The sequence below is a fragment of the Myotis yumanensis genome, unplaced genomic scaffold (assembly GCF_028538775.1).
Source record: "Myotis yumanensis isolate MYYU_CA2020_CCGP unplaced genomic scaffold, mMyoYum1.0.hap1 SCAF_4, whole genome shotgun sequence".
Lineage (NCBI taxonomy): Eukaryota > Metazoa > Chordata > Mammalia > Chiroptera > Vespertilionidae > Myotis > Myotis yumanensis.
In genome coordinates, this window is record NW_027223755.1 from 585,577 (window position 1) to 608,910 (window position 23,334).

General features: G+C 62.0%; 1 protein-coding gene across 2 annotated transcripts in view; it reads right to left on the reverse strand.

Moving 5' to 3' along the window:
- Positions 1-22,205, reverse strand: part of MAP3K1 (mitogen-activated protein kinase kinase kinase 1) — a 44,226-nt gene extending 22,021 nt beyond the window's left edge. For both annotated transcript variants that reach the window (XM_070411720.1, XM_070411721.1), the window contains exons 1-5: positions 21,862-22,205; positions 2,719-2,869; positions 1,342-1,539; positions 929-1,123; positions 108-224 (exon numbers count right to left, since the gene is read on the reverse strand). In XM_070411720.1, coding sequence (XP_070267821.1) covers positions 108-224; positions 929-1,123; positions 1,342-1,539; positions 2,719-2,869; positions 21,862-22,205 — 1,005 coding nt within the window. The remainder of the gene's footprint in view (positions 1-107; positions 225-928; positions 1,124-1,341; positions 1,540-2,718; positions 2,870-21,861) is intronic.
- Positions 22,206-23,334: the final 1,129 nt, after the last annotated feature.

Genomic DNA, 23,334 nt, shown 5'->3' on the forward strand with positions numbered 1-23,334 from the left:
GGAACCTACTAAATGACAGCTTAAATTGAGAGCTCATGGAAAATTTTTAGAAATATATCATAAAAATTTGTTGACAAGTTTACTCTAAAGCATTTATTTAAAATTACCTCAAAATTCTTCAAAGTTTTCCTCCACAACATTGGGTCGGAAGGTTCCAGCTGAAACACGCGGAGCATGACGAACAGCAGGTGGATGCAGAACGCACCACGCCCGCAGCTGCAGTTCTGCGGGGACACGGGGATGTGCTCTAGAAGGCTCAGCGGGCACTTCTTTAAAAGTATCTCCAAGTCTATTGTACTCAAGTTTCTATTAATTGACAGGCAAGAAAGTCTACAGCTATCTCCACAAATTAATCTCTGATTTTTGGTAAATTTATTAAATAGAACAAACTTGTAGTCTAAAGTACATTAAGTCAAGAGTAAAAAGCTTCATAAATACATTAAAAATAGGTATTAGCCGGCCTTAGCTGGTGTGCTCAGTGGTTAGAGCATTGGCCCGCCACCAGAGTCTTGGGTTTGATTCCCAGTCAAGGGCACGTACTTGGGTTGCAGTTTATTAAAAAAATAATTTTTTATTGTTGAAAGTATTACATGTGTCCTTTTTTTTAATCCCTTTGACCCCTTTCTGCCTGCCCCCCCCCCCCCCATTGTCTGTGTCCATGGTTATGCATATGAATTGCAGGTTTGATCCTCAGCCCGGGTCAGGGCATGTGTGGGAGGCAACCAATGATGTCTCTCTCCCCGACTTTCCACTCTCTCTAAAATCGATGGGAAAAATATCCTCGGGTGAGGATAAAAAAACAACAAAAATTGTTTATTAGCCCAAAATATATTCTAAACTCACGCGTTCGTTAGTTTACTGAATTTCAGAAAGCTGTAGTGCATAACCTGAGCGGGTGGCGGTCGGAATAGAGACCACGCGGACCAACCTGCGGCCCGATGAACACGCGGTACTTGTTGTCTGGGCTGTCGCCTCCGATCAGGAAGGAGTTGGGGCCGATCTGCTGCAGCAGGTAGAGCCGGGCCCGCATCACCTTGTTCACCCGGCGGCTGGTCTCCTCGGGGCTGTACGGCGAGAAGCCGTCGGGGGACGGGGCTCTGCGCGGAGGCGTGGTCCTCCCGCTCTGAGACGGCACAGCATCGCGTGTATTAGGGGAACGGCTCACTTCTCCAAGGAAACAACCCCCCATGTCCTGCCAGCCGCCAGGGGCATTTCACATCTGACATCCCGGGACAGGACGCGTGTCCGACGCACCTGAGCCCACCCTCTCCCAGGCGGGCGGGCGGTTACACACGCGTCTGAGGGTCCCAGAAACAACACGTTTGCTAAACACGAGCTTACCGGCACCGGGGACGCGCGCTTCCTCCTCACTCCGGGAGACTCGGCCTTCACCGGGCGCCCGGCCGGAGAGCTGCCGGGGGACGGGCTGCGGCGGCCTTTGGGAGCTGGGCACACGCTCGCCTGGGCCTCTCCTTGCGACTCAGCCGCCACGCTATTCATTTCAGATCCATCTCCTTTGACAGGGATTGGCTTTACCACCTACAGGAAATGCCAGAGTCTGGTGACTTAAAAACACAGGAAGTAAACCTGAACGTCACAGACAAGAAACGAACCCAGAGAGGCTCACTGCACACATTTAACGGCAGCTCATCCGCTGTCACTGAGCAGGACTGCAACCCCGAAGGCAAGATGTTTCCCCGACAGCCGTTGGGGAAACGTTTACCAAACCCGCCGTTCCCAAACCTGGGCTTTCAGACCCGGCCCAGCCGCGAGCCAGTGCTGACCCTGCAGCCTCAGGCCAGTCCCAGCTCAGCCGGCCAGCCCGTCCCCCTCTCCTCCGTCCACTGGCCATCGAGCATCTGCAGTGCGGCCAGTGTGACCGAGGAATGAAATTCTTACTTTTATTCATGTTTAAAGTTAAACAGGCACATGGGGTGAATTCAGGGCTAATCACTGGGCAGGGCTGTGGCTGAGGGGTTTCCAATACCAAATGAACGGTTTGCTTGGTAACTTTTATGATTCTAGCCACTTCCCTGCCCACCGACACACACACACACACACACACGCGCGCACACACATGCACACACGTGCGCACACTCCAGCTCCTTCGTAAAGAAGGAGCAGACACCGTGGTGAGCACGGGCCCTGGCCCTCCGTGAGGCGGAGGCGGCACGTCGGGTCTGAGGCAGGCCTGCCCACCTTGCTGCGCGCGGCTTTCCTGCGCCTCACAGACGTGCTTTCCACAAACGAAGGCGCCCCCTCCACCTGCAGAAAGACCTCGGCTGCTCCGCTGGGTGGCTGGGGCCGACCCGGCGTCTCTGAGGCCGCCTGGACTTTACAGGGGAAACCACGGCCCCTCCTAACCTGGGCTCTGGGCTGCTGCCCCCACCTGGGCATCTTTTTAACTGATCTCAAACCCGAGTCTACTTCATGTTTTCTGATTTCCTGAAAGATTCCTGGAATTAAGATCCTTGGATCCTACCTTAGCGATAAAGCATCAGAAGAAAATTTGAAAGACTGCTTTTCTTTTTAAAGTTCTAAGACCAGTGGAACTCTAAGGCTTTCAGGGCTGGCAGGAGGGGGCAGTGCTGCCCAAGCATTCCGGCCCGCAGGCTCCCGCTCCTGGCTCCCACCCAAGCAAACCGCCTGTGCACTTGGACTGAAGTCCCACCAGCCCCCAGCCGACGCCCCTTCCTCCCGCCCTGCGGCCCCACTCACCACCGGGCCCCTGCGGCTCCTGCGCTCCAGCCACTCGTGCCGCCAGGCGGGCATGCAGGTGGCCTTCAGCCTCTCGCGGATCACGCGCTCCTCCGGCCGGTCCTCCATCCTGTGCAGCCCCCGCAGCGTGTCCTTGCTCTCCATCTCCGGCCTGCAGTGGGCGGGGCAGAAGGTGACAGGTGAGAAAGAATCTGTGAGAACAAGTAAAACAAGAGTTTATACTTTCCATGGACACGTAACTAAAAAGGTCACGGCTACACCCGGGCACTTCAGAGGGCGTGTGAGCATCACTGGCCCACGTCCTGCTCGCTGCAGAGTTCACAGGCGCCGGCGCTGGGGCTGCCTGGGAGCACGGCTTCACGCCTCTAAACAGGAAGGCCCCAACCAGTGGTCGGCAAACTCATTAGTCAGCAGAGCCAAGCATCAACAGGACAACGATTGAAATTTCTTTTGAGAGCCACATTTTTTAAACTTAAACTACATAGGTAGGTACATTGTTATTAACTTAATTAGGGTCCTCCTAAGGCTTAGGAAGAGCCACACTCAAGGGGCCAAAGAGCCGCATGTGGCTTGCGAGCCGCAGTTTGCCGACCACGGCCCCAACCCGTCTTGCTCGCCAGCACTCACCCAGGGAAACTCAGAAATGCTCAAGCAGAACCCTACGCGTCCACTCTAACTTTGATGTATTTCTTAGATGGTTCGTCCTGAGCTTGGGAACACTGTTAGTCCACAGCCAGTGGCGGGAGAGACACGGACGGGTCCTAAGGGATCGGGTGATGACCTGGGGGGCACACACTTCTCCCTCCCAGCAGCCCCCCCAGGCGGCACTGCCGGGGCCTGGGCCCGGGAGCCGTGGCAGGGACACAGCTGGGGGTGGCGGGACCTGGGCCGAAGCTGGTGGGCTTGAGTCAGCGCGGCGGCTGTCACTTCTAACCACCGAGTCCTGGGAACAAGGCCGGGCCCAGGTGTACTCAGCACACGTGACACCACGCAGCCGTTTAACCCACAGTTTCCCTGTCCCTCTGGGACATAAAAGATTCCAAAGAAAACAGGAAGAACGTTCGAAGGACTTTCCTATTTCTAAATTAGCGCACAGTAAAGGCGCTCTGCAATCCCTGCAGACACAACAACAGGAAGTTCACAAAAGGCGGAGAGCCACTGGGCCGGGCCAGACCACCGAGGCAGCGGCTTCCGATCGCCCTTCAGCAGAGTGCGGCGCAGACCCACGTGCTCACGGCACACGCCACGCGCGCAGGGATGTGTGCGGGCGCCCGTGTGGTGAGAACGCAGTGTGTGTGCTACAGATCTCCGCCGCTGGCAGAGGTCAGAGACGGACACAAACTCCGGAACCGCAGCGAGGAAGGGACGCGGTGCAGAAGCAGACACGAACGAAGAAGGAGTCTGGGCTGCTTTCTCTCATGAATCGCATTTTTGTTTGATTCTCCTCAAGACTCCGATGACGAGAAGGCACTTTTCTTGACCACAACATCCAGGAGTCTGCGCGTGAGGCGGCTGCCTCCCGGGGAGGTCCCCTTGGCAACTCCGCGGGCTCCGGGGTCGCCAGTCACCGATGGAGGCAAAGGGCGCGCGCGTGGACCGCCCGGCGGACGAGCGGAGACTGGAGTGAGCGCCACGCCCCGCTGGGCTCCTGCCCGAGACCCGCTAAGCCGAGACCGGACATGGCAACGCCTCTGCCCTCCTCACCCCTCGGCCCCCGAGGAACCCAGCACCCGCGGCGGGTCCATCACAGCCTCCCTCCCGGCTGTGCCTGTGCCCAGGCGGGTCCGGGACGCACCCCGGGGACAGCCGTCCGCAGTGGCGCTGAGACGTCCCCATACACCCCGTGCGCTCACAGGGGAACGTAGGACAACCCTCCACGTGAGTGTGACTACCCCGGGCACCACGAGCCGGGGCAGTGAGAGCACAAGCATCCATGTGGGCGCCGGTCAGGACGACGCTAAAACCTGCGGGGGAGGGGGACTCGAGGCCACAGACACACCAGCTGGCGGGGAGCAGCCAGGCTCGGCCGAGACGCGCAGGGTCAGCAAAGCCCACAGGGACCTGGGAAAATCGGGCAGATCAAGGTCGGGGCCGAGGAAGTGAAGGTCCTAGGAGAGCAGCACCTGCAGTGAGAAAACACTGTTGTGAGCAGCAGCCAAGGAGACAACCTCGCCGTCAGCACAAACACAGATCAGAGACGAGCCAGCGTGCGGTCAGGCCTGTGACGGCCGAAGCCCCATGAGCTCACCGACCTGACACAGGTTAGGAACGGAATCGATGGGAATGTTCACACGACAAGTCAAACAGTCAGGCCTGGACAGACATTGGTTTTGTGAGTTTGTAAGAGGCGCCATGTCACAGATCAGATGACACCTCAGCGACGGAAAGAGAAGGCCCTGCAGGCCCAATGGGCCAAGGCCGCCAGAAGCCGCCAGCTGTCCCGGACGCCGCTCCTCCAACTCAACCCTTTTCAGAAACGCTGCTACTCAAGCACTAGTCACCTCGGCCCGGCCCAGGGCAGACCCGGCTCTCACCTCCGGCTCTCACCTCGCCAGCACCTGGGACCCCACAGGCTCAGTGACCTGCCTCGCACTGGCCCACAGCCTCAGGCGCTCTGAGATCTTTGATATTCGGAGCTGAACGTTCCATTGTTGACTCCACCTTTGCTGTGTCTTTGATGCTTGACAAGAACCTTCAGAAACCTTTGGAGAAGCGGGGCCTGTGAGCAGCCTCTTCCTTAACCTCCGAACACGGACAGGATGTGAGCGAGGAAAAGGATGCAACCTGCTACAGTGTTTGTCTAAACGCGTGTTTCCTTTCAAGAATCCCCCTGGGTGCTGGGATGTGTAAGAGACGAGTGATAAACATGGCGGGAGGGTCAGACGCCCTCCCCCCACGCGGGCAAGGCAGCGTGTCCGCCTCCAGCCCAGGGGCGGGTGCAGGCTGCAGCCACCTCCCGGGACCCTCCCTGTCGCCCTCTGGCTCAGCTGGTCCACAGGTGCAGCAGGAAAACCCAGAGCAGAAGCCTATGCCGGCCGTGTGCCCTCAACACAGACCCTCAGCTCCCCAGACCCAGCACCGCGAACAACCGCGGGAGAGACTGACAGGCGGCCCGGGAGACGGGAGCGTCGCTGGCACAGCCCACGAGAGAAGGGTGCCAGCGGAGGCCCTGACTGTCACCAAGGCCTGTCCCCGGCCCAGCCACTCCCTCTGCCGAGGACTTAGGTCTGCGGTGAAGACGATGACATCAGCCAAAGACGCCCCGACGAGCCATATTCTCTTAAAAAGTCTGGACGCCGAGAGGAGAGCCCCAGCGTGTGGGACTGAAAGGGGCCCCTTCGCACGCGGAGATCCACCGACCGCACCACCGGCCTCCGTAGGAAACACCTCTGCATGCCCAGCCTGAGGGACGAGGGACGAGGGGGCGGGAACAATGGTGCCTGGCGCCTACCTGAGCCAAACACGGCCCATGTGCCAACGGCCGCTAGGCCTCGTGAAGTTCCCCGTAGAACCGAGTGCGTCGCCGGCTCCGCGCTCGCCTCTCCCTGAGACACCACCTTCTTCTCGTCAGGCGTGTGGGTCTGCAACCCAGCAACCTCCCGGTGACCTGCGGCCCAGCCGTGGGGACAGCGCCCGCACGGTCCCCTCGGGGACAGGGTCCCAGGAGATCCTGACCGTGTCCTGTGCTCCCAGCCCTCCAGGGCCTGGACTCACTGTGCCCAGCGGGGCTCCCTGAGCAACGGGACCCCGTGAGCACCTGGAGCGGGAGGGGGCTTTCGGCTGGCAAGGTGCCGGCTCACGCTGCTCCGATGCTGTCGGCACAGCTGGTTTGGAGACACAAACTCCCCCTGAGACACCTGCCGCCTGGCTGACCCCCGGGAGGGCTCAGGAGGGAGCAGACGCCCTGGCACGTGTGGCATCCACTGCAGCCCCCGCTCAGAAGCAAGAACTCAAGGTGAACCGCGTCCAGCAACCTTCCCTCGCTAGGTGGCGCCCTTCCCCCGAGGATGGAAGGGAAGGCTGCGCACGCGGGCGCCCACCTGAGACCAGGCCGCCTCCTGCCACCCTCGCCCTTGCCCCCGAGGGGCCCAGGTGCTCATAGCTGTGCCCATTCCTTCCCGAGCCAAGAGCCACGCCTGAGGAGGACCAGCACTGACCGATGCCTTTTAAACCGGACGGTTCAGCCTGTATGTGCCCATCACCCCCAGGTCCTCGTTTTAACGAATTCAGTTATAAAAGAACAAGACAAGTGACTGCTTCACACACAAGCACATCATCGTGTGGCTTCCGCTTCCAAACACGGCGGCCGCTGTTCACTGCTGTGCGAGTGAACCTTCTCCTGACCTAGAGTAACCTTGACTCATGTCCTTGTCCTTCGGCTGATGCTAACTCAGAGCCTCTCAGCTGGAAAATGGAAACAAAGCCGGTGCTCAGTGGGCGGGACCGCCATCCGGGGCACCAGAAGGTTGTGGGTTCGAGTCCCAATCAGGGCACATAGCCAGGCTGCGGGTCCCTGGTCAGGGCGTGTGCGAAAGGCAGCCAATCGATGTTTCTCTCCTCTCTCCCATCTCTCTCTGTTTCTCTCCAAAATCAACACAAACATATCCTCTCGTGAGGCTCTAATAAGATAGAACGTGAGGAAGGAGACCCGCCTGCCCTCCTGGGACCCTGGTCCCACGTCCCCTCAGGCTCAGGGCCACCCTCCTCGGAGCAGCTGTCGCAGACGCCGCCTCTAGCCCTCGCACTCAGTCTGAGTGTCGTCCCCGCCCCACGGGCAGGGGGCCCCGAAGGGCCACCAGTGCCCACACCTGGCTGGGCGGTGCCTGAGGGCGGCCGTGGGCCCTGACTCCTGTCCCCGCCCTCACAGAGCAGCTGGGAGAGGAGGCTCAGTGAGGGGACGCCCCCCCCTCCAGTCTCCATCTCCCATTTCCTGTCCTCACTCCGACAGCCCTGGCCCGTCTGCACCCACACACACGGCTGGGAGGAGGCTCCAGGCCAGAAAGATCTGGAAGACGTTCGATGAGCTTCCGGAGGCCCTGGTAACAGTAGCCACCACAGTTCTCGGCAAACTGCAGAGAGAAGCTGCGGCTGTCCTGTGGCCAATGGGAAAGGGGCCCAGAAACTCCCCGTGAGTCTGTGCCCGAGAGGGACCCGCAGACCAGACGACACCCGGCTGGGAGCCAGGCGACGGGGAGAACTGGAGGGGCTGGGACCCACGTCCAGGGGTGGGGGGTCTGGGCTGGAGGGGCTGGCACCCACACCCAGGCTCCCTGGACCGGCCTCGCCCGTCGGGGGTGCAGCTGGCAGGTGCACGGAAACCACAGAAGCACGAAGAGCAGGCACCTGCCCGAACGCCAGCTCCGCCCGCTGGGGGAGCAGAGCAGCAGCTGGGGCTGAGGGCACAGGGCAGCTCAGGGTCAAGCCCACGGGAACCGGGAACACGAGGCCGGCGACTGGGACCAGCCCTGCCCCGTCCCGGGTCCTGCTCGTCACACACTTTGCTGAGGGGCCGACGCTCACCAGTAGCGGAGCCGCGTTGGCAGCAGCTTTCCCGCCATTCGCTGCTCGGACCCGAGATGGTGAACGTCCCCCGTGCAGGGGCCTGGCTGTCTGTGGCCACAGGCGAGGCCGAGTCACCACTCCCGAGGTGACGAGACCAACGCCAACTGCCCGTCAGCGTCCCCCCTCCGCTGCCGACCACGGACGCACCGCGGCTGCGCGACGGCCAGGCACCCACAGGAGCAGGGCCGACACCGCTTTCCTAACACAGACCCTGTCACCACGAAGGCGCCCATGGAGCAGCCGCCCAGGGGCCGCCACCCGTGCCTTCAGCACAAGTCTGACCGGAGCAGGCGGCCCACACCGACCCGGTTAGAACGGGTCAGGACAGCATTTCTGCAGGACGATGGGGAAGAGGGGAGAAGGCAGGGGCTGGACAGAGAGCCACCTCTGAGCACGTGGGCCGCGGGCAGGGCCTCCCCCCCCAGTGGGCCCCGAGCACGGCAGCACACGCTTCGGTCACAACGCGGTCCCCACGCGAGCGGGAGTCCCTGTCATCACTGGTACCCGGGGCCTGGCACGCAGCCAACGCTTCCTCAATTTGTTGAATGAATGAATGTTTTGTTCCCGCATCAGCTGCAATGATGAACTCAGAGAAGACTGCTATGGAGCATTTAGTAACCATGGAGACGCCATCAAGGCCGCTCCCGGGCACCCCGGCCGCCCTGTGAGTCAGGGTTTCAGGAGCGGCTGCTACTTCACGGGAACCCTCCTTCCCCACCTTTCAGCCTGGGCTTCTGCCATCTTCCTGCCTCAAAACAACCCAACCCGACCAGCCCGAGGCTTCTTGCTGCACCAAGCCTTGGCTCCCTGTGTCCCCCCCCCCCCCGCTCCCTCCCCCTGGTCCTGCTCTGGCCTCTCAAGGGGCACCTGGCACCCCCTAAGGGAGCACCGGGCTCCAACACGGGCACCCGCACACCCGCCGCGTGGAGACCGTCTGCCGCCTGCTGTTCCCGCCCCGGGACCGGTGCTGAGCACCTTCTCCTGGGACAAGGTCCCCGCCCCCCGCCCCCCAGGGCCACCTGTCCTGGCATCTCGGGCTCCCCAGGGCTTCCCTGCTCTCCCCCGGGAAACCCCGCACCCTCAGAGGGAGGAGTCAGGGTTGACAAGAGGAACCTGGGCCTACGGATCAAGGAACTCAGTGCCCACAGGACCCACCTGCTCATTCCTCCTCAGCCCGGCACCAGGGGCCTTCGGCCGGAGCTGGCGTCACAGGCGTAAACAGAGCTGAGGGACGTCCCCCATGGATCGTCTCACACTCTGCCTGCCTGTAAGATTCCGTCAATCAGTTCCAGGACCTGAGCGGAGCCGCTCCTGGCTGTGGGGGTGGGGTCTGACCTCTCGCAGGAGAACTGCCTAAAGCGCTCACTCTCCTGCTTCTGTCCTGCTGTCCCATCACCCGGCGCAGGGACCGCCGGCCGCCCTCTCGCCCACACGCTCCGGGCACAGCCCAGCACTCACCCTCGGTTTCCTGCAAGTTTCCCTGAAACCAGGGGCCGGCCTCCGAGCCCGGCTGCCAGCGGCCACGCCAACCCCCGGGCAGCACACGCTCGTGCGGCCAACGGGACAGCAGACACGGCACTAACGTAAGTGAAGACCACACGGGGACGTCAGGGACGGTGGAGGGAAGGATGCTTCCTGGCCCGGAGAGGGTGTCATTTTACCCGAGTGACCTCTCTCGAGGTCAACACAAAGGTCATCTCCTTTGTCTGCCAGAGGCCGGGTGGAGGGCCTGCGGGTTTGGAGAGACGCAGGTCGGGAGGACCGTGGGTGGGTGGGGGGCCTGTGTGTTCTCTCAGAGCTCCCAGGGTCTTCTAGTCCCCAGGGAACATGCCTGAGAAGGCACTGGGGGCATGTGCTACCTGTGTTACGGGGAAGAGCAAACAACAGACGAGTGACAGTCACCAGGCAGAACTCTGTACTGAATGTCGGCCTTAGACTAATATCCGCCTGACGAGGGCACGGGCAGTGGGCTCAGGGAGCCGCGTGACGAGGGCACGGGCAGCGGGCTCAGGGAGCCGTGTGACGAGGGCACGGGCAGCGGGCTCAGGGAGCCGTGTGACGAGGGCACGGGCAGCGGGCTCAGGGAGCCGTGTGACGAGGGCACCGGAGAGCGGGCTCAGGGAGCCGTGTGACGCGTGCACCTGGCTTGGTCACTGCTGTCACTGCTGCTCCTGGCACGAGGCTGCTGGTGGAGGTGGGCTTGGCACAGGCCTGGCCGCCGGCACAGTTAGAAACGCTCTGGCTTCAGCTGATAGAAAGCGTGGCTCACGTGTCCACACCCACAGGTAACGACACCCTGTGGGCCAAGGTAACAACATGAGGAAGGACACGAGCCTGGAGATAAAAGTGAGGGTTAGGAACCCAACGTGAAAAGCGGATTTGATCACGTTTGCAAGCCCTGTCGAAGCTCAGTAAGTGATCTGTCATGAGGTTTGTCTCTAAGAAAGGCCTGAGCAGCGGTGGGGGGGGGGGGGGGGGGGAAGGGGGGGGGCGGGGGGCCCGCACGACAGGAACCTGGCTCTCCAGAGTCCTGTGTACCCAGCTCGCTGCACGCCCGCGCCAGCGAGACCCCAACATGTGCCGCTGGGAGGGAGAAGGCAGCACCGGAGCAAGGTGTGCACATGCGCTGGGTAAGAAACAAACAGAAAAGCAAGGCCACTTCCTCAGTGTACGGCCAACCGCACGCTCTCCTCAGACATCAGTAATTAATCTAATGTGTTTTTAGTAATTAAAACCTGTGATACGGGCGTCGGGAGGAGCCCTCAGCAAGAAGCAAGCACGTTACACGCAGATCCCGAGCACGTTACACGCGGATCCTGAGCACGTTACACACGTTACACGGATCCTGAACATGTTACACGCAGATCCCGAGCACGTTACACGGATCCCGAGCACATTACACACGTTACACGGATCCCGAGCACGTCTCTGTAGCAAGCTGCTCGCTAGAGAGAGGCTGACTCCTGCACTGGTGGCTGCATCCTCACCAGAGCTCTGCCCGGAAGTGGGAGGGAGGAGAGAAGGCAGGAAGTTGCTGAGCACAAGCCTTTCTCTTTGAGCTGCCACCTGGACCCGCCCCCACCAGGCCGGCCCTGCTCGCCTGTCTCCGCTCCATTTAACTCGCCCAGAAGGCCTCCGGCAGCGGAGGGAACGCCACTGTCCACTCGGGAAACGGCCGGTCACTCGGTGCGTGTGCAGAGGACAGGCTGGCTGCCTCGTTTACAGGTGACGCAACTGGCAGCCAGCTGTCAGGTCGCAGCACAGGCCCCGCCACCCAGGCTCAGAGGACTTTGCTCTGTTCCTTATCAGCCGCATCTGGCTCATGAGCAGTGTCTGCTCCCAGGTCTGCGTGACCCGTCCCGCAATCAGGGCGAGGAAGGACGTGGGTGGGGGCAGCGGGAGGGGCGGGTCCCCGTCACCACCAGGAACCGGGACCCCAGTGGTGCCCGCTGGGCGCCGTGCTCAGCAAGAAAGCCGGCGGCGTCCGTCGGTCCAGAGGGTGCAGAACCGCGAGGGCTCAGTTCTGTGCGAATGTGCTTCCGGCTGGTGCAACCTCGTGACTGAAACAGTTAACAGTCCTGCTCCAGGTCTATTTGAAAGTCACAAGTTTCTAGAACTTGAGCCCCAAGTTAGAGTAAAAAGAAAAAGGCTGATCGTGCAATTCACACTGCCCAGAACATGCCTCTGTCCAGATGATGTGACAAGAACCCCAAACACAATTAAACCTGCGGCGTCACGATTCGGAAACAATGTAACCCAGTGTCACTAAAACCGTATCTTATGTACACATTGCACACAGACGCTGTAACGATGCACAACAAAGCACACACGTCCACACACATGTACATACGTCTACACACATGTACATACGTCTACACACATGTACACACTGTACATGTGAAAGGGCTTTGTAAACAACAGGAAAAGCCAGGGGACTGCTCTGCCCACAGAGGTGATCCCCGGAAAGGTCCCTTCCTCACATTGAAGTCGAGGGAAAGAGAGAGTTTTTAATTGTAAAGTTACCAAAATTAGATTTAAACTGTTTTCAAAACTGCTCTCCCAGTCTATTTACTGAACACACACACCTCCTTCGCCCTGATGTGTTTCCTCCACTTTGCAAAATACTCCTCTCCCAGCAGCTGTTTTTTTAATATTTTCTCATCATTTGATATGTTAACAACTATGACTTTTCTCTTTTCTGAGCCTTCACTGCTTTCCATTTGTGTTTTTTTTTTTTTTTTTAAATATATTTTATTGATTTTTTACAGAGAGGAAGGGAGAGAGATAGATAGTTAGAAACATCGATGGGAGAGAAACATCGACCAGCTGCCTCCTGCACATCTCCCACGGGGGATGTGCCCGCAAACCAGGTACATGCCCTTGACCGGAATCGAACCCGGGACCTTTCAGTCCGCAGGCCGACGCTCTATCCACTGAGCCAAACCGGTTTTGGCCATTTGTGTTTTCTTTATAGTTGGCACCAGGTTTAAAATTCCATGAGTTTGTAAGTTCAAAAAATGAATTGTTTCAATAGTTAAAATAAATTTAGCCGCAAGAAATGTTTCAAATTAAATTGGGAAGTTGCTAGAGCGTGAAGGGAGCCCAGACGTCAGGAGAGCGGACCTCTTCTTGTCACAGGGGAGGAAGTGAGGCCCAGGAGGACCTGCCCCACCCCCCCCAGGGGTGCTCCCCCTCCATCAATCTCTAACAATGGGGACCCGGCGGCTCTCAGGGCGGCACAGCCTGTGCCACTGCCTTCCTGGGCCTCGCTCCTCCCTCACCTGTGAGGTCACGAGCGTTTGTTTACTGAGCGCCTCCTCCCTCACCTACTCACCCCACTCTCCCATTCCCAGAGGGGAAAGTGGAGGCGCAGAGGCGGGGCCTCCCTGGGCCGAGGGCGGGAAGGCCGGCGGGCTGACTCCCGGGCCCGGCTCCGAACCGCGTCCTTGCACCCGTGCCCGCTCAAAGGCGACCAACCCAGCAGCCGCGCCAGCGCAGGACCAGGCTGGGCCGAGGGGCTGCCCCACGGTTCCCAGGCTGCTGGGGCGACAGGCCTGGCCCAGCCCCGCGCCCTGGCCGCCCACACCAGCCGAGGCAGCCCTTCTCCGGGCCTCCTGACCCACTTCCGAGTGCCCTGTGGTTACCTGACAGGTGACAAAGGCTTTCTTCTGTCCTCAGGGGACACCTGGGGGCTGGCCAGGGAGCACGGGGCACCGAGGCCGCAGGAAGCGCTGTGTTCGCTGAGGGCCCGGGGCGCCTGCCCCCTGCTCTCCACGAGGGGACGGACCCAGCAGGCCTCCCCCAGGTCCCCTCCCCCAGGCGGCCCTCGCCACGCCCCCACCCCGAGGCCACGAAACTGCCGGCCCTTCCACCTGCTGACCTCTCTGCATTCCTCAGGGCCTGGCAGGCCCCAGCCTCCCTCCCAGGAAACGCTGCCTCCGCCAGTCCCATCCACAGGCCCCTGGGGGACCCAGCCCCGCTCCGAGTGCCCTCGGCCCAGGGTGCAAGTCCAAGTCCGACAGCAGCCACGCTCTGCTGGGCACCAAGCACTGCCCCGAGGCCGCAGCTCTGCAATGTCAGCACCAAGAGCAGGAAGCCCACCGCTCAGGCGCCTGCGTCAGAGCCTCAACGCAGCAGCACAGCGGGCCCACGCGTGTTCCAGAGAGAGGAACCCATGGAAGCTCTTGGAGGAAAAGAGGGTGAGTTGGGGAGCGATAGGGCGAGGGGACCGAGGGCGGCCAGCAGGGCTCTGCCCTCACTCTCTAAGAGGCGGGTCCCTGAGACGAACACAGAAGAAACAACAGACGACCACCGACCACCATCCCTGAAACTCCACCCACAACACCACGTGGAGGGAAGCAGCCGCAGGAAGTCAGAGCGAAGCTCCTCACACAGACGCTCACAGACCAGCACGGGAAGCGAACACCGCTCTCCGCCAGGGCGCTGGGACGCCCGCACACCAGAGCCAACGGGACCGGCCAGCGCTGCTCAGGGCTATGGCCATGTGACCACGTCCGGACGCATGTCCTTTGACTCGGCAATTCCACTTCTGAACATTTTACAGAACTAAACGCAAACATCCACACGCAACGGTAGTCCCTGAAGCCGAGCGTAACAACCGAGAACACACGACATAAATGTCTAAAACCAGGAAACCGGTTCACAAGCCGTCCACACGGTGGAATACTACGCAGCCATGAAAAAGACAGCTCCATGCCCGTCATCCAAACCACCACCAGGACTGCTGAGAAGCAAGCAGCTCCAGCAGGCTGCACAGTGCAATCCTTCCTGTTAGGTGACGAAGACACACATTTAAAAATAACTCCTGTTGCTTTCAGGATTGAGCGATCACTTTATGAAGATGTTTTATCCTACGAATTCTGAATCCCACACGTAAGGACTTTGTGTAACGGCAGGAGGCGCGCTGACCCAGAGTAACTGACACACGTTCTCAAAATTCAAAGTGAACGGAGATGAGAACGCTCGCGAGTTTGCAGGTACATTAACGTCTACAGTAATCCAGCACGTCTTCAAAACCCAAGGTTCAATGAAAGTCATCTGGCTCACTGCCCAGGGAGAGCTGAGGAGAGTTGAGGAACACCACAGAGTCCAGGCAACAAGTAACAGACGCACCAACCATTCTGAAGGAGAGGAACAGAGAGGACTGGGAAACGTGTGTCTCTAAACATCACTTTAGAGCGTGAAGACACTCCTGCCGCCGCCCAGTCTCACCAGGAGACGTCAGTATATTCCTGGTGACCAATTACTAAGTTTCTAAAGAAACTGCAGAGCACAGCATGGCCAACAGACAAAGCCACACACGTTCCCACGTACACAGCCCGCAGGCGTTCCTCACGAGCAGCGCCCGGCCCGACGGTGGGGATTCTAAGGGCAGGAGCCCCTCGTGTCCCCGAGGCCCCAGGAGCCGCTCCCCCGGGTCAGCCAGGCGTTTGCTCCTCTCGGCACCAGGGGCTGCCGGCTTCCCAGCTCAGCTCCCCAGCGGGAGAAATGGGACAACCCTGGACCGGGCCTCGGTCGCCATGCACACGGGATCTCACTCATTTCACCAAGGACCTGGCTGCCCAAGAGGCAGTGCTGTGATGTGTCCACGCAGAGCCCCGAGGCCGTGCAGGTGTGTGAACTCCGGGCCGACGCCAGGTGGCCCCCGTCTGAGGGAGCACGTCCTCTCTCCTGGCTCTCAGGGCCTCGCCCACGGCCAGCCCTTCTCAGGGCTGCTGCCTCTCAGGGACTGCACGCCAGGCTGCAAGAACACTCCCCGAAGGAGGTGTCCGCGAGGCCGAGCCGCCCCGGAGCCCAGGTCCAAGTGTCAATCAGAGAATTTCAAAGCCAGTACGGTTACAGCCTCTGGCGGCCAGGGCTCCCCTCCCGGCGCTGAGCTCGGTAAGGGCTGCGGGCTCAGCTACCAGCACCTGGGCCCTCGGCTCCTCCAGGCTCCTGGAACCTCATGCAGTGCTAGCCCAGCAAATCCTTGCTTTTAAAAAAAAATACATTTTTAATGATTTCAGAGAGGAAGGGAGAGAGAGAGAGAAGCATCAATGATGAGAGAGAATCATGGATCGGCTGCCTCCTGCACGCCCCCCACTGGGGATCAAGCCCACAGTCTGGGCAGGTGCTCTGACCGGGAACTGAACCCTGACCTCCTGGTTCATAGGTCGACACTCAACCCCTGAGCCACACCAGCCAAGCGAAATCCTTGCGTTAATGCCAACGCGAACTTCTACTTGTCCCAAGTGGAATGACGGTCAGGAACAAATTAACATATTTGGGGTGAAGTACAGCGATTAGGACAAGATCCGAAATGTGGTCTGAAGTTTACACGACGTTCTGAGGACTTGACGGAAGGAATCGTCACATTAACGCTAACACCTGGTGCCTATACGTGTGTATGGACACATGGACACACGCACACACATGGACACACGCACACACGGACACACGCTCAGCTCCCATGGGCGTGCAGAATTACACGCAGCGCAGTCCTCTCCGCCCTGCAGCACACTGATCCCTCCACGCCCGGCCCGGCCGCCCTCGCGGGAGGCACCGAGGGTGAGAGGCACCGGCGAGTCTAACAGCCAGGCCCTCCCGGGTGTCCACCCGCAGGAACCTGGTAGCGCCGACTGCTAGGCTTTCCCGGGAACCTCAGCTGGGCCCCCGCTGCGTGGACGGAAGGGGAAGAACAGGTGGCCCCCACGTGCACGTGCCAGGCTGCCAGCACCTCGTCCACTGAGTCAACAGGTATCTGCTGAGGGCTGCTCGGTGCCAGGGCTCCTGCCAGACGCTGGGTCCCACCCACCACGGGCGCTGCCCCTCGGGTCTGTGCCTGGGAAGGGTGTGAGATAGCCTGTAAGGTCACACCAGTGAGCTAAGATGGAATGATGAGGGCGGACTAGGGAGTGTTCCCGGCAGCGGGTGTGGGCGTGCAAAGGCCCGGTGGCAGGCGGTGCTGCTGTCTGAGGCCCTGAGAGAGAACCATCCTGTGGAAGCAGGGGCCAGGCCGCGGGGACTCCCCAGGCACGTCACAGATTCTCTGGGCTTTTCCAAATGGAAACACTGGGAGGTTTTTAAGTTAAATTACTCCATTTACTAATTTTTAAAAACGAGCTTCTTTTCCCAGAGGAAAAATACGATAACCAGGTTTATTTTAAATGATCCCTTTGGCTACAAACATGGAGAGCAGACTGTAAGGGCAGCGAGCGGGTCGCAGGCCACACGCCCGCGAGGCCCGAAGCCTCCAGGAGGGCCGTGACAATCCCGGGCCAAAGGCATCGCCGAGACTGGCGGGGGCAGAGGAGCCGACGAGCCTGGGACCCATCTGCTCACGTGTCGTCCACGGGGACGACGGGCACGAGGCAGGACGGTCAGGCTCACACCGGGAGGCCCACCTTCAGCCCAAACGCCAGGCACTTTCCGACGGCAGAGCCTCCATTCCCAGCACCTGACCCTCCAGCACGGCTCCAGCTGCACTCAGGTGCTGAGCTGGCGACTTTCACTTCATAAAACCAGTCACTGTCACCGTCTCCTACTCGTCAGACAGCAAGTGCTCACACCCAACCTCCTGGGAAACAGGCCTGGCCGGCGCCTGAGCAGACACGGACCACACCAGTGGCTACTGCCGCCTTCGGACCCACCGGTTTCAACACGGCACCTGGAGAAAACGAGTCCCTCCTAACCCACGGCACCTGGTACCGTTCCCGGGGCCAGACTGCAGCCCGGGGTCAGTGAGGACAGCGAGGACGCCGGCCCCGCCGGCAGGGGGCTCAGTGGTGTAGCAGGTAAAGGACCACATCTGTGGTCGGGAGTGAAGCCTCCGCCCTCGCCCACCCCTCACCGGGCGCTGTGCCAGGGCGGGGCCTCCTCCAGCCTCCAGAGGCCTGGCGTCCATGAGGAATGCCCAGGTGGCAGTCCTTTCAGGAAAAGGGGCTCACTGGGCCTCGAGCACCCACAGCTCCTGACCCATCTCAACCCTGGAAACCGCCCGCGGCTGGTTCTCAGGCTCCTCCACTCTCAGCAGCGGAGCCGGGCCACCCGCTGTGCCTCACCCTCGCGCTCACGTTACGTTTCCTCGTGTTGTTCTCAGCCAGCAGAGCTGGTTTCTCCTAAGAAAGACAGATTTAGAACCGGGACGGCAAGCGCTGAGCTTCTCGCCCGCCACCCCCACTTCTGCTCTCTCCCCTGAGCTTCCTGGGGGGCTAAGAGCACAGGCACAAGTGCTGGGAAACCACCTGGTACCGAGACTGCGTCTTCCATCCAGTGGCAACGAAGCCCTGACCCGCGTCCGTCCCAGGAACCAGGAGGCCAGAGGCAGAGAGGAACGCTGCCCCTCCACCACTAACCTGGGGGCCCCGACTCCCCAGAAGTCAGAGGGGCACAGTGTGGGCCGTGCGCTGAGTCCGAGCACACGTGTCTGATCTGGGGGCCCTTGTGTCACTGCAGTGGACGTGGGGTTGTATGTAACACGTGTTCGTCCAGTGATCTACCAGCAGGACGGGTCCATGGGGTGCCTTTTCCTCCTCACGCAGACCAGACCGAGGCCAACGCTGGGCGGACGGTCTGAAGCCGACCCGGGGCAGGCAGCCCAGGGAGCGTTCTCTCCGTGAGGGACGTCAACGTCTCCCGTAACATGAATCAGCAGGAGCGAGACATCGACCAGGCGCTCCACCCACTCCGCCTCCCGGGCCGCCAGGGGGGCGAGGCTGGCTGCACTGCGGCGCGGGCCGGGCCACAGGCGCGAGCGAGGGGGCTGGCGCTGGTCCCGCAGAGAAACCTGCCAGCTGTGACAGGGCAGCTCCCGCCTGAGGCCTGTGAGTCTGGTTGTTAATTTGAAAGAGAAACGGAGGCAGCACAGAGCCAGGGGGTGGGGTGGGGTGGGGTGGTGTCCGCGCAGTCAGGACGGACCTGAGCCCAGCTCCTGGGCTGTGTGACGGCTTCAGCATCGCGCACGAGTTCTCGCCTCAAACACGGAGTCGGTGCAGCGGTGATGACGCCACAGGAAGGGTGACCACGGAAAAGGCCCTGCACACCCTACTGCTCCCTCAGCGAGCTCCGGCCACGGCAACGCCCTCTTCTCGCCCCTGGAAGGGGCCGCTGGCTCTCCGCCGGTTCCTGACAATCTCACTCCCGTTTAAAACGTCCTTCAAGTCTTTCTGAGAGACAACGTGGGCTCACCCCTGGCCCAGTCCCTCCATCAACCTTCCACCGCTCCCCTGCTCAGCGTTGTCTAACTTGGGCTTCGGGCGTGAGGCGGCCAGGACGGAGGACAAGCCGAGCCCAGGACAGGCCTGTCAGGCTGACACCAGCGAAGCGTCGCAGGTGAGAGGCGGAGCGGCTCCAGGGCTCCGTGACGGCCGGTCACTTTCCCACGCCACCGCGGCCAAACGCCTCTCACCCGGCGCGGGGGCGGGAATGCATCGGCTGCCCTGTCCTTTCTCACTCGGAGCACTGAGTGCCCCGTTTTCCCCTCGGGGGACCCGTCCCGGGAACTGCCTGGCCACCCCGTCATTTCTCCTGGCAGCTGGGCCAGCAGGCCGCTCAGACGCCAGGCAAGCTGCAGCTGGCCCAGCCCGGCTGGAGGCGACGGCCACGCCTCCTTCCCTGTGTGGCAACCTTCCTGCCACAGGTCACAGGTCGGACGGTGTCTGGGACGTGCACCCTCTGCTCGAGGAGGAGGACTGCTTCCTGCCTGTGCCTGGGGAGTGGAGCTGCTGAGCACGGAGATCGCGCGCGGAGGAATGCCGGCGGACCAGTCCCCTCGCCAGCATCAGATAGGAAAGGAAAACAGGAGCTGGCACCAACTCGGCTCTCACATTTCTCTGTCAGAGTCACATTTAATAAGGTCAATCTCTGAAGAATGCATCAATTCCCTACCTGGCTCAAAACAGAGCCCACTCGGAGACCACTCAGCTACAAAACACACACGTTCGTGGAAGGCTTCTATGATCTTATAAGATCGCCAACTTAAACATTTTTACTCTAGGTAATCATGTTTCTATACCTCCTTCAGTAAAAAGACGTTTTTTTTGAAATCACTACATTGTATTTTTAGCCTCCCAGCGTCCAACAGGAAGTGAAAGCTGAGTGCCATGAGGTATAAAGCAGCCTACGAAACAGCTTCAGTTTTAAACAAAAACCAACATTTACAAGCGCAGACACCTCCTCCGTTCCCGGGCCAGCAAACTGATAGCCAGGCTTTTTTGTTACAAAAATAGGATGGAGTAATTATATCCACCAAACTCACAATAGCCTGCTCACTGGAGAGTAACACTGTAATTTTTCTTCAAAGACAGTACATTGGAAGAAAAAAGCCCCTAATTCTGTAAAATAAGGAAAAATTCCAAACCCTTGGGCGCCACTTACAGGCACAAAGCCTCCACTGACTCCAGCTGCGACCCCAGGACCAGGGGCAGCCTGGAACCTTCTATTTTTAATACGAGTATTATTTATGCAATTCACACTTCACAAATGCATTTTCTACACGTTCCATGTCTACATCCAAAGGTTAAACACGGAGGGAAGTTCTGGAATAGAACGTCCTGGAACGCTCTGCAGACACAAGGGTCCCGGACCCGAACCGCTACTGCAACATGAAAACGGTCCCGATGGAGTTCCCTCCTGGAGTATGAATGTCACTATTGTCAAGAACATTAAAATGCAGAGTTCAAATGAGACTTTACTGAGCAGCTCACAATGAAAGTGTTTATACCAACAGATTCAAGTGAATTTTAACCCTCTTGACAAGGAGATGGGGTGTGGGGGGTGGGGGGGAAGCCGCTGTATTTCAAAGGCTGGAGAATAAACCTTTTACCACAAATAAAATCTTCAGGGATGACATTCGGGCGAGCAAGCGAGCATTCTGGTGAGTGAGACTCATTCTTAAGAGATGACTTGCTGATAAGCCATCATCGCATGGACTTTGCGGTGATAATGCACCGTCCGCACGGAGGGGAGAGCCGGTTATCAACGCAAACGTCACAGCGGCGGCGGCTCCCGCAGCTCCTTCCACCGATGCCCGCACGGGCGGGCGCCGGCTGCACCCACAAACAGTGGTCCCCCCCAGAGCCGGTACAATGACCAGGTTCGGGGTTCGCGTTTTCTTCCGGAGCTTGTCGGTAGCTGGGTGCTTTCAAAGGATCACTCTCGCCACGTCCGCCCCAACCGCACGGACCGGGAGCGCGGGGGCGCGTCCCCGAGAGGCCGGCCCGGCGCGGACAGGAAGCTCGGCCGGTGCCCGGCCTCGGTGCGCAGCGCAGCGCCGGTGACCATGTTGTTGGGGTTGGGGTTGGGGTTGGGGTTGGTGTGCGCGCGCGCAGACGGCCTCCAAGTAAAACACGGAGGTTTTCAATAATCAAGTTTAAAAAAAGTGCCAAATCACTTGGCAGATGAACCGGAGCCCCAGCCGGCCCCGGGCAGCCGCGGACTCCGGTAAAGGTCAGAGCGGCTCGGGGCGGGGCGGCCGCCACGGAGGCGCTCCCAGCGGCTCCAAACGCCCGGACCCCGGGGCACACGCCGCTCGGACCCGGGGCACGGCGACGCTGCCCCCGGGAAGGAACGTCCTGGCACAGGGAGGTGTGCAGGTGCCTGGACGCGCCCGGCCAGACGCGGGTGCGAGCTCCCCGCCCCGCGGACGGGCCGTCCCAGCGGCTGCCCGGCCCGGGGTCCCGGCCTCACGGGGCGGCTGCGGGGACGGTCGCCGCCGGGACCCGGAAAGGCGGACACACGCGGTCCCGCGCCCGGCGCGCCAACGGCCGACCAAGTCGCCGCGGTCCTCGTGGTGCAGCCGCGTCCCCGGAGCAGCGGGCGCCCGCGTCCGGAACCAGGGCCGGTCCCGCCGCCGTGACAGGCGCCCCCGAGGCCCGGCCCGTGTCCGCCCCGGGCTGGCCGGTCCCGGTCGCGGGCCTCCCGCTGCCTCTGCGCCCCCGGGACACCGCCGGGAGGGGGTCCCCGGGGCCCCCGCGCACGCCTGTCACTCGGCCGCGAACAATCACGGATCCGGACCCGGAGGGCGCGCAGCCCCGCGCCCCGTCCCCGTCCCCGCCCCGCGCCCCGTCCCGTCCCGCGGCTCACCCGGCGGCTGCAGGCGGCGGCTCCGCGGGCTCGGTCCCTGCGGCGCTCGCGTCTCCGCGGTCCCCCGGCTCCGGGGCGTGGGCGCCGGCGCGGCTGGCGGCTCCGGGGGGCGGCGGCTCGGGCACGGGCTGCGCAGCGCTGCCGCCCGCGGGCTCGGGCGCCGGGGACGGGGACCGGGGCGGGGACGGGGCCGGCGGCGGGTCCAGCTCCACGCTCCGCACCTTGCGCAGCTGCCGCCGCCGCCAGTCCGCGCCCCGCGCCCCGCCCGCCTGCAGGGACCCCCCGCCCGCCTCCGCGCCCGCCAGTCCCGACGACGACGCGCGAGTCCCCGCCGCCGCCGCCATTTTCTGTCGCGGCCGCGTCCGCCAGGCGGAGGGCGGGGCGGGGGCGGGGCCGGGGCGGCGGGGCCGGGCCTTCTGCGCAGCCGCGGGGGGAGCGCGGCCCGGCCGGACGCAGGCGCGCGAGGCGGGGCTCCGGGGGCGGGGCTCCGGGGGCGGGGCTCCGGGGCCGGAACGGGCTGCAGGTGGGCGGACGCCGCGCGCGGGGGCGGGACAGGGCTGGGGGGTCGGGGACAGAGGGGTTCCGGGGACCGGCCGGAGGCAGAGGAGACGCACGTGCGCGGGGGGCGGGGGACAAGGACTCGGGACCGGACACGGGGGGCGGGGACCCCGAGGGCGGGGGGCCCGGGGGAGCGCGCAGGTGGAGGGGACGCCGTGCGCGCCGCCGCCAGTCGGTGCGGCCGCCCCGCGACGGGACTGCGCTCGGACCGGGTGTGCGGTGCGCGCGGGGGCCGCCGGCGACGTGTTCACTTGGCCGTCCGCCTGGGCGTCGGGGACCCGCGCGGACCAGCCCCCTCCCCGCCCCCCGGACGGGCCCGACCCGCCGACCTCGGACCTGCGCGCGCGTGTTTGGAGCCCCGAGTCCCCCGCCCCGCCCGGAGCTGCGGATACACTTTGGGTCCCGGACCCGCGTGCCCAGCCGCAGCCCCGAGTCCGGGACCCGATCCGCGCCCGCGGGGACACCTGCCCGGTGCGCACGGCGCCGCGGCGTCGGGGGAGGGACGAGGCGGGAGGGGCGCCCTCGGCCAGGTCTCCCCCGGCCCCCGCCCGCCCGCCACGTCCCTGCGCCCCGCCCCGCCCCGCGGGCCCCCGCCAGCCCCGGGGGAGGGACAGGCCGGAGGGGCCCGGGTGCCGGGCGGAGGGAGCGCACCTTTACGAGTTCGCGGTTTTCCCCCTTCGTGGGGCGCGCGGAGCCGCTGCGTCGCGTTCCTGTTTCCCGTCCCCCCAGCGCCGCGTCGGCGACGGGAAACCTCCCGCCACCCCACCCACCGGGGCCCCGCGCCCGGACCCCGCGAAACCCCGAGACGGCGGGGGCGGGTCCCCCTGAGCCGGAGTCCGAACCGCCCGCAGCGCCGCCCCGACCTGTTGGCGGTGGATGGCACCGAGGGGGCGGGGCCCGGGGTTCCTCGCGCCC